The 11,715-nt window shown below is 37.5% G+C and overlaps 1 protein-coding gene across 1 annotated transcript in view; it reads right to left on the bottom strand.

Moving 5' to 3' along the window:
• Positions 1-2,804: 2,804 nt before the first annotated feature.
• The window catches only part of LOC107697343 (lissencephaly-1 homolog B), a 61,540-nt gene continuing 52,629 nt past the window's right edge, over positions 2,805-11,715 (bottom strand). The window contains exons 6-11 of the mRNA XM_016498084.1: positions 10,908-11,076; positions 10,314-10,416; positions 9,868-10,096; positions 6,319-6,420; positions 4,799-4,955; positions 2,805-4,693 (exon numbers count right to left, since the gene is read on the bottom strand). Of these exons, the coding sequence (XP_016353570.1) occupies positions 4,620-4,693; positions 4,799-4,955; positions 6,319-6,420; positions 9,868-10,096; positions 10,314-10,416; positions 10,908-11,076 (834 nt within the window). The 3' untranslated portion in view covers positions 2,805-4,619. The remainder of the gene's footprint in view (positions 4,694-4,798; positions 4,956-6,318; positions 6,421-9,867; positions 10,097-10,313; positions 10,417-10,907; positions 11,077-11,715) is intronic.

Below are 11,715 nucleotides of genomic sequence, written 5' to 3'. Positions count from 1 at the left end.
ACAATTATTTAAATAATATTTAAATTAAAAGTTAAATAACACAACGTCTTATATATTCAAAAACTTAGTATCATTGCTTTAATCATTAATATACTACTCAAGACTCCCAAGATTTTTAAACATAGCATCATGAATACTTCCAAGTTACTGCACGATGAAAGGACCTCTTTCTATCTTAGATGGCCTGAATCCAGAATTTAGCCAGTTGAAATGATAATCCACAATATATTTCACAATATAAAGACTTTTACATTTTTGTACTATTTTATTATTCATTACTGTGAAGAAGCAGCTTGTTTGAATGGTGCTGTGGCTGGTGTCATGCTGCCATCTCGATGAATGAGCACTTGCATGGCAACAGACTGTGATTGGCTGATTTGTAGGGATACCCTAAATGACTAGCGCACAGTCAGAGCCTCTCCTCCAATCAGCACTGAGCTCAGAGCTGCGTCAAACATAACACACACACATACAAATACACACATACTACATAGACAGTCAACGTTAAGTGCATGCCTGTGTATGCAAAGCACAGACAGATGCCAACACATGCAGCTCATGTATTAGACAGCACAAACTTTTCTAACCATACTCAGTATGCAGCACAGATAGTCTGTCATTCACAGCCCCTCCCAGTGACTTATTACTGTTGAGATGTCTTTCAAGTCAACTGCTGAAACATGGCAACATTTGTATGATATATATAAATGATTTAGCATTTATAATTCGGTGAATTGAAAGAAACAAAAAATCTGTTACATATCCACCTACTTTAACATTTTTTACATTTAAAGGGATGGGAAAATGTAATAATAACATGATAATAACGTAGTAACATTCAAAACACTTAAATCTGTGCGCATTCAACTCAATGAGAATATATTGACTAGATAACGATGTTTTCATTGAAAAATGTTACGACGTGTCGTATGATCATGTTTTTTTATGCAAGTCCTCCCTCTAGTGGTATGCTAGCAATATAGCGAGAGAGAGAGATTAAAAGATATCATTGAGAAAAAAGTATTTACATCATACCCCAAACATGCTGCAAATATACCTATTACCATTGCTATTACAATGATGCTAAGCATGCTAATAACTTGATACTTCTTGTGCCAACAATGCCATAACGCCGAATTCTGCATAGCTTATTGTTTTCTCACAATTTATACTTTAACACAGACTAGTAAAATATAATCGACACTCCCTTACAGGTTATATAGAGCAGGAAACTAAGACATTGGCTAAAATGTCACATGACTGGACATCATGTCACTTACAAACAATGGCCATCTCATTAGAGACTCCAGAGAGAATTGAGCCGGTCTCACACACACACACACACACACACACACACACACACACACACACACACACACACTGTTGCCAGGATACAGTGGCTGGTGTCTAAATGTCTGAAGCAGACTGAAATGTATTATTGTCCCTAATATCCTCAATCAAAAAACAGATCATTTGCTCTTATGGTGTTTTCTATACCTCTCTTCGTTACATTACAAGTGTAATTACTGTGCCATTCATACATAAAATGTATAATTGCAGAAAAAATATATACGTTGTATTGAACATGAATGATTTTTCACATAAAATCTGTTGCTCCATTAAAGTTGTTTATTTTGTTTAAAAATCTTATAAATGTATGAGGTGGCAAGAGGGGCACACAGTATTGATACAAATACTTCAGCTAAAATAATGTTTTTTTTTTAAAAAATAATGTCTAAGTTAATATTTGTTCAAAACAATCCTTTTAGCAAAGTTTGTACTATTTTCTGCTTGTTTTGAGAAATAAAAGAATTATTTTTTTTTCAATAAATATACTGTCATTAAAACATGTTAATATAAAAAATAGATTTTAAAATACAGAAACAAAATCGTTTTAATAAGATTCTGAAAGTATTGGAGATCCAATAATAATTGAATATATATTTACAGTAGTAACAACAAATGATATTTCATTATATATGATTAATATCATGTTTTTAAATATGATGGTTTCATTCTAAACATGGTGATTATCTCTAATATGGACACCCAACATAATATATGATATTTTCCATCTGAATCTATCCATGTCATGTCAACAAATGGAAAAGTCAGCCATCTATTAATTATGTTAATTACTGTGCGCCTTTAGCCCCAACAGCAGGGGCGCTTTTTACCCCAAATAACATACTTTTACATATTCTTTCGTTATTTAAAAACTGTTGCTTTATTATCTTAAACAAAACTGAAAATCATAAAGAAGCCATTTGTCTCAAAATATATGCATTAATTTTAGTGATTCTCATTTGCTACTTAAATCTACAACATAAAAAAAATATATATATATATTAGATCAAGCAAGCACAGAATCAACTTTGCACTGCTACGCGCGATCGCGTCAAGGATCAGACAAATATACAGGTGCATCTTGAAAAGCGGATGTTTTGGAAAGTGCTACGCCACGTTTTTGTGCCATTTAGTGGTTTAGATGAAAATAATATCAAAGGCGCCTTTAGCCCCGTTGTACCCTACTATATTATGGTGCATACACAGCAAAATAATGAAAATAATAATAGATTTTTTTTTACATTCAATTTTACTTGATTTAATTAAATAATTTATATTGTATTTGTAAGCTCTTTTTTTCACAATTGTTGTTGAATAAAACTGAATACCCTCAGGGTCATGGTCGTGTCGACAACACTTATTTTGGACGAAATGTTGCATTATTCCTACAAAAAAAAGAGTGGCAATATTTTGGCCACTATTGCAGATGAAAAAAAAAAAACCAACAACAGATGGGCTGATGTATATTTACAGATATTTTATTATTTTAATTATGTTGCAAACAATGACATCAAGATATACTGATGGACAGTTATTTATTTATGTGAGTGCACGAGTATGTCAACAGTGAGACCACAAAAAGCAGTATGAAGTCCTCGATATTGGGGATTCTCAGTACAGTAACAAGGCAGAGAAAGCGAATAGCTGGAGTCAGAGTCTGCTGTGTGCTCACAGACAGGAAGTGACGTCCACACACACACACACACATCCAAAGATTCTACATACACAGCTTTGGGATGGCAGTGGTTGGGCATACATGACTCTACTGTTGGAAACAGTACGCTGCGGACCAGCAAACTACTCACCACTGATGTAGTCTTATAAGTTACTAACTGTTGCCTTGTACTGCAGCCAGTGGAGAAATTTTCAAACTTGCTCCGTCTCTCTGCCCCAGTAATCTGATCAGGAGGCCATCTTCCTATAAATGTGTTCATAGAAAACACATGCACACCTTAATAGTTAACACACAGAGCAGCCTATAGATATTGCACGTCGATCTACGGTGGAGGTGTCGTCCTCAAACTCCACAAGGTCCAGGACAGTGCCTTCCTCTGCAATGCCAAAAACCTCCCTGAATCAAGAGAGACTGACTAGATAGCTCAAGGTCACCGAGCAGTACCACGGAGTACGTCAAAAAGCCTGTATGGGCAATGTCTCGTGAAGTCTTCACAAACGCGCGGACAGGCAGCAGATGGTGCAAGCAAGCAGCAGAATGACAAAGCAATGAAAGCGCTATATCAATGACGAAGGGTGTTTCGCAAGAAGGGGTTAATGAAACCTATGACCGAATTAAGTCATTTTCGAGAATAGTGAGGCAGAATGTGGGCAGTCTGAGTGAAATCTGGGAATAGCAGAGATACTAAATCAGACTGTGTGGCGATGGAGGGTGTCAGAATTATATCCTTTGTACACACACACAAAAAAAAAAGAGCGATAGAGAGAAACAAAATGTAAACCCTATTTTTCCAGGGACAAGTGCACTTTACCGATTCATGTCCTTATAAAAGCAATCCTTTTCTCATATTGTGTTTTCTGCACTTCTTTTCAAAGGGGATCGCATGTAGATTTGCCCAAACGGCTTCAAAAGGTCTCAAACCTGTTTTTAGAATGGAAAAGGACTTCGTGGATGAGCTGTGGATGAGAATAGTTCAATAATGTGAACTGAAGTTGTTACCTCTTCTTAAAGTGACGCATGTCAAATGAGAATCTTCTTGTAAAGGGGAGAACTAAGCATCCAGGCGTTCATATGGTTAAATTACATTACAGAACAGACAAGTCAAGCTGTTCATCTTCAGTCAGTTTAAATGTTTAAAAGTCTTTCTTTTCTTTTAAGCAGAATGTGACAATCATCGGGAAAGAAAACGTAAACGTCCAACAGAACGATTTTGAGGGCCCTGTATCCTGAATTCCCCAAACAGCATCATTCTGCCTTCTGTTCATAAACACTTAAGGCAAGAGCAACACCTGTGCTCTGCATTCCTACGGTACTTTAGATGAGGAGAAGCAAAAATTTACAGTATACAAGGTTTGGATTCACCATGCAAGAATACTTGTTTTACTTTTTACTTATTTCTGTTTTTTCCTCGTGAGTGTGTTGTGTAACATTTAATAAGCTCAAACTACATCCAGAGTAATTTACATAAAAGGACAATAGTTATTAGAAGAGAGCTGGATGAGGTGGTAACCATAGTAATGAGTGCATCCTGAAGAGCAGGTGTGGGAGTGGCCAAAGTGGTGGCGTTGGGGGGGGGAAGGGGCGGATCCTATGGCGATCAGCGACATTCCCACACTTTGACCGTTTGATCTACACTTCCTGTCACCACGTAAGGAGAAGTCTTGTGGAAATCTGTGGAAGAAAGGATGAATATTTCATTGATTTGATAGTGTAACGAGACCAAACGTCACCATTTCGTTTCAAGAATTTCCAGGCAACAACGTCTGCTTGGCTTACCCAGAGAGGTAACAAAGTGTTCATGGGCACTCAGGGTCTTCATGCAGCGCTTGTTCTTATAGTCCCAGATACGAAGGGTCTTGTCATCAGCGCAGCTCACTACGAATCTCCCACCAGGATGGAACAGCACTCCACGCACCCAGTTATCATGACCGACCTGAGAGGCCAGAGAAGTAAAAGATGAAAGAATAATGAGAAATTATGAATATGAGCTCAAAATTTGCCATATGATTCAGTATAATCTGATCTAATAAAAGGGGAGAATCACTTCAATGTGTATTTGAAAAAGCGGTTTGCTTATATTTCACCAATCCATCAAATTCAGAGCAGTAATACAGTACATGTTCAGAATATGTATAATACTCAAGTATTCCAATGCAAAGTTTCTATATGCATGGAATACTGTGAATACATTTGACCAAAATGTGCAATATAAAATAGAACATTGTACTGGGTGCTGCACCCCACAATGCAATGCAACTTTCCATTAACAGCATGAGAAATAAAGCAGAAGGGATCAACTGCTACTTTAAATGTCTCCTCTTTAACTCATTATTTAAATGGGCTGTTATTGACTCCTTACATACACAAAATTAGATTAAAAAATATAACTTTTTTTTCCAGAAATCATGAACTCAAATTCAACATAATGACATAATGTGACAATGTAATATACTACTGTCTGAAAATATTGATCATTGAATAAATGTATGGTAGACTATTTCCACCATGAATAAGAAAAAAAAAGCCATGTTTTGGTCAAGTCATTAATTATGACAAGATTAAATTATTTTGTAATAATATTATGGTGTACATAATGTCAAAATTATGATATATCAAGTCATAATGAGATAAGCTGAAACTGATAAGCAATTATGACCAAAAGTCAAATTTATGACACAAAAAGTCATAATTACGAAAATGTCATCATTTTGAAAAAACATTCCGACTTGTCAGGTACGACTTAGCATCTCATAATTTCAACTCGTCAATGTTTTTATCTCATAATTATAACAGTGCAGTCACATTTCAACAGGAATCCACATAATCAGGAATTCACACAAATTTCCCATGCAGATTTCGCAACAGGTTCAAGTCACCGTGTTGACCAACAGAAAGTTGCTTAGTTTGAAAGTGACTTCTGTGTGAGCCGTGCTTCATACATCATTACACTGTGACTGATAATAGACAAAGGACCTTTCTTGAAATTTCTAAAATTTTTCACATTTTTATTTACAACTTATGACAATATCAACATTTTATCTCCGAATTATGACTATCTCATAATTTCAATTTATGTCATGATTAGGTCTTGTATCTTCAAGTTTGACATATGTCATAATTATGATTTAACAAAACATTTTTTTCTATTATGTGGCAGAAATGGGCTTCCATACGGCATACTTCTTAATAAAAAAAAAAAAAATGCACTAAGCAGTATTTTGTTTTTTATTCTAAACACAGACAGTGTGACTATAGATATCATACAATGAAGCTGCCTGAACTATAGCTTAACTCACCAATGTCATAAGGCACATGCCAGTACTTATGTCCCACATTTTAATGGTCTTGTCTCTGGATCCAGATAACAGGAATGGCCCAGGCTTTCCACTTTTCTTGTTCTGCAAGAAGAGAGTAAACATGACAAATTATTAAAAGAAGACAATATATCTTTCTAGAGTATCACGATTAGGGATGGGTATCGTTTACATTTTATCGATACTGATACCACTTATCGATACCGGTACTTATCGATACTGTTATCAATACTATTTGGTGCAAAAAGATATGAAGTGAAAAGTTGTTGAAAATGTCAAGTTATTGTATTACTACTGAACTTTATAAACTGTATTAAAGTTCTTCAGTCAAGAGTGAGTTTTTTTTCTCTTTGTGTTTTATTTTATTAACATTAAAGGAATGGTTCACCCAAAAATGAAAATTGTGTCATCATTTACTCACTCTCAAGTTGTTTTAAACCTGAATGAGTTTCTTTCCTCTGTTGAACAAAGTTATTTTGAAGAATGTGGGAAACTAAACCGTTGCTGGTCCCCAGTGACTTTCATTTTTTTTTTCCTACTATTAATTCTGTCATCATTTACTCACCCTCAAGTTGTTCCAAACTTGTAAGAATTTCTTACTTAAATGTAACTTTAAACTTTAGAGTTGTTGTTGTTGTTTTTGATCCACCGAAACAGGACTTAAAGGGATAGTACACCCAAAAAAGAAAGTTCTGTCATTTATTCACCTTCAAGTTCCAAACCTGTATGAATTTCTTACTCATATAAAAGATATTGTGAGGAATGTTGATAACCAAACAGTTGCCGGTCGCCACTGACTTCCATGGTATGGATGGAAAAAAATACTATGGAAGTCAATGGGTACCAGCAAGTGTTTGGTTACCCACATTCTTCAAAATATCTTCTTTTGTGTTCAGCACAAGAATAAATAAAAATGAATACGTTTGGTATAACATGACTGAGTAAATCATGACAGAATTAAAATTTTTGGGTGAGCTATCCCTTTAAAGCAGGGGTGTTCAAACTTTTCCTAAAGGGGGCCGGATTTGACGATGTGGAAACACTGGGGGGCCAGATGCTTCTACATATATATATATATATATATATATACATATATCAGTCAGCGAGTAAACGCATTTGTTCTGAGCTCGCGCTGCGCTGTCTTTAGGCAGAGCTAAAAACGGTCCGTGCAGCGCGGTTCAAACGAGTCGCGCTCTTCCACTTTTGACGCGTTTAGGAATTCGTGTGCGCTAAAGAAATGAGAGTGCATATGAGTTATCAAATTGATATCACTCGCGTTTTACTGCTACATCTGGTCTAAAATTTTGTGTTTTTGTTGACATTTTGAAACTGCATAGGCCTATTTTGTAAATTATGCTTGGCGGGCCATATATAATATAGACTATTAAGACAGCTGTGGGCCGCTTAAAATTCATCCATGGGCCGCATTTGGCCCACGGGCCGTAGTTTGGACACCCCTGCTTTAAAGACAAGCGGCAGCATGTTTAGTACTGCCGCTTTAAGAGCTGCACGCATCTGTTTTTCTCTCAACTGTTTACTTTCACTTTAGACATAATTAACTGTGTTTATATGTAGATCCTGTGTGTTTTTGACCGTATTAGCGCAATCAGACAATAAGATAACTAAGTAATCAGGTGCTGTTTGACCGGCCTTTTTAGTGTACGGACGCTTTGGGTGTACGCGCTCTGAATAAGCACATGTTAGAACAGCACGCGAATAAAACGTTTAACCGGCAAGGCCTTAAAGCATGCGGAAATAATGTACTTTTGTGATTGCGAATAAGTCTCGTGAGTGTAACTCTACCGAATCAACATTTGATGTGAATGTGTCTCGCGAGTTTCAGTTGGAGCTGGAGCAGCGAGACATAATACAGTGCATTGCTTGAGATGTTGTATTTTGTTAGTAAATGTTTCATTATATTACTAGTGTTGCCTCCTTCGTTCACTATTACACTACTGCATATATTGCATCTGATACTCTTGTCGCCTAGTTTTGTAACGTGAGCCCACACTTTCAAACGTTTCACTCTTGCCACGATGACTGATCGCACGCAAACACACACAGCACATGTGCATGGATATCACGCGCACGTCGGGCAAACGTCGGCCACATCATTCAAGTGAAGGAAAATGACAAGCAGCAGCTTCTAATTCATCGTTAACATTGAAGTATAAGGATAAAAATCAACGCAAGTATCGATAACAGTATCATTTGTGCTGAAGCTTATCGTTACTCCGGTATTGACCCAATTACGTACCGGTCCAAAAAAATACCGGTTCTCGGTACCCATCCCTAATCACGATGATGCAGAAAAGGGAAAAAGAGGGAAAGCTCTAGGGCTGCCCCGCTAAGAGTCAACTAAACATTAGTCGACTAAAATTGTATTAGTTGGTTAGTTGCAGAAAAAAAAAAAAACGGTCCTTGTCAATGACAGATAGTTAATGGCTGGTCCTTGAAGTAATTACAGTATATCGGGCAGAAAATACAAACGTTTGCCTATCATTCATTGACCTCAAATATGGCTTATCATTTGAAACTGAAACATGCAAGTAGTAGCAAATTTACATGGCCGTTTGCTCTAATGTTACCCTAGATAAATGTGCGCTGTTGGGCGCATATCCAAGTGTTTGTGCGGAGTGTGGAAGCTGTTACGCCTTGGTTACATTGCACATGTCTGCTGCGCATTACGGCTCCGACGAGGTTTTGTTCCATCCTCCACGCGGTGTCAACTCACACCAGCATTTCAGAAGCGAAGCAACCGGATTTGCGAGACCACGAGATTTGACTCGCTGACATTTGTTCTTGATTTTTCGTGTTTTTTCTTGATTTTTGGGGTTCTACCATGGTTAAGTTGGCTAAATGGTTATGTTTTGTCCGGTTTAATTGTGTTTATTGCTATGCCCTGCTTTGTTGTGCTATAGCCTATAGACAAAGTTAATAAACTTAAAAGTCCAGTTATGAACAACAAGGATAAAAGATTTGTAGCTGTGTTTTAGTCTGCACAGCATGTTTATTTTGTATTTTAACTGTGCGGCTTGGATGTGGTGTCCGTCAAAAATAGACTAGGCACCTATCTTTAGTGAAGCAGCATGGAGCGCCGCTTCCTGGACTCTTCTAAAACGTGCCACAGTGTGGCGTGGCTGGTATAAACACAAGCACTGACTAGAGTGGCCGCAATCAGCTCCGTTGGCCATTTCAGAGCCATAACGCGCTGCAGACGTGTGCAGTGTAAATAAGGGGTTAGTGTGCTACATACTAATAATCTGAATAATACATACACATGATCAAGGGTCTACTTTTATTTGTACACACTCATATCAACAAGACATTGTGCTTTTGTAAAATAGAAAAAAACAGGATGTGCTATCTGACGTCTCTGTCTCCATGCACTGGAGTGTGGCACAAAACCCATGCACGTCACAACTCAATGTATAGGCAATTTGCCTCAGATATAAAATAAATGTGTGATCAGTTAGTTGACTAGAAAAATCTTTAGTCTTGGGCAGCCTTAGAAAGTTCAACACTATGTACCTCAGAGCCTGTAGCCTCAGATATGGTGGGGTGTGCGCTCTCAGGGGCCCAGGAAATACACTCCACCACGTGCTCGTGCTCCCGCAGCTCCGCCTTGCACTCTTTGTTGGCCACCACCCACACGCGCACTGTCTGGTCATTAGAGCAGCTGGCCAACAGTGTGCCATCTTGATTGGGCCGGACCATACGCACCCACTCCCTGTGACCCGTGAACGTCTTCACACAGTAACTGACGCAAGAGAGAGAATCATCAAGACACTGACACACAGAATGTTTTGTATTGCTTTGCAAAAAAAAATACGAATAATGTAATTACTTGTCTCGAGGCAATAACATCGGAAAAAACTACAAGACATTCAGAGCAATACATGTGACCCATTGAAATCCTTGCAGAGTACAGATTCAGATCACAATTAGCCCACACAATGCACTTATGTATTACTCACCCAGTGGCCACCTCCCACATTTTAATGGTCTTATCCCTGGAAGCAGACACTATGTGATCACCGTTGGGCATGACGGCAACTGACGACACATTGTGATCATGTCCTGAGGATGTGAGGAAGACGAATGAGATATGGAGTGCAAGGAAACGCTTAGTTACAGTTAGTCTCAAGCAACTGGACTTTTGACTTGTGGCATAACCATCCAATGTCAAAAAAAAAACAAACCAAAAAAAAAACCTGAATCCTCGTTTGAAGTATCTAATGTAATTTACTGACCGATGTAAAGGACAGGACTTATGGCATATGATTAAAAGAGGCACCTTTTGTACTTGAGAGAGAGATTAAAGCCGTCATCCTGGTTAATCCTGCCCCCAAACTAACCTTTACCCCTCCCCCTGGACCAACCGGTCCTGTCTGTGTCTCAGCGTCCAGAGAGAGGATTTTTCAGCTCACTAATAAGGATCCCAGGAAGCTTTAAGCCTATATTGGAAGTAGCTGCAGTACATGGTGGGTCAAAGGCCATTTAAGGAAGTTCTTCCAGCAGTAGATTTGAATAATGGTAATAATGTGGTAGCAAATGCAGGAAATATGTACCGTGCATGGTCCTGATGCACTCAAAACCCTGGAAGTCCCAGAGTTTGATGGTCATATCTGCAGAACAAGAAGCCAGCAGCTTTCCAGTCTGATCAAAGGAGATGTCCTGCACTGAGTCAGTGTGACCCTTCAGGGTGCGCTCGAAATCCCCAGCCTCGTAGTCCCAAACCTGCAAAACAACGTAATGCAACATACTTACACACTTGCTTCAAAGTGATTCAAAATAATAATAATGTTGCACACTTTCAAAAACAGTTTGTGTAGCTCAAGTAAATCATGTGAGTGCTCTGGTACTTTCAGAGCAGCACAGAGAATATACTTTTCAGAATCAAAAGATTTAAATTTTTATAATTTTTCAGAGACTACACCAATGCAATTCTGGACAAAACCCATAGCCAATAATAATAATAACTATAATAATAATAATAATAATAATAATAAACATTATATGTAATAAATTATAAATTATATAAATTATAAATAAAAATAATAAATTATATACTATATACAAGAATAAGTGTTCAATAACTGATATGATCTGATAACATATATACCCAACATTAATGATCCCCAACTTTTGAACGGTAATGTACATGGAATTGTGAAAAGAAAAAAAAAAATCTGCGCTGAAACGGTGTTGCTCGTCAGCTGCTCAGTAACATTTTTATGAATTTTTACAAGGCATGTGACAATACGATACGTGAAACAAACGTCTTCCCAAATTCGTAATGAGTCATTTGTCAACAAAAAGAAGCACTGAGGTCTTCCTGCGGGTTTCTGCCAAAATAAAAGTTGAGAAAAAGCAAGA

Source organism: Sinocyclocheilus anshuiensis, unplaced genomic scaffold (genome assembly GCF_001515605.1).
Source record: "Sinocyclocheilus anshuiensis isolate Anshui unplaced genomic scaffold, SAMN03320099.WGS_v1.1 scaffold1095, whole genome shotgun sequence".
Lineage (NCBI taxonomy): Eukaryota > Metazoa > Chordata > Actinopteri > Cypriniformes > Cyprinidae > Sinocyclocheilus > Sinocyclocheilus anshuiensis.
This window is presented reverse-complemented; position numbering and strand designations above follow the sequence as displayed.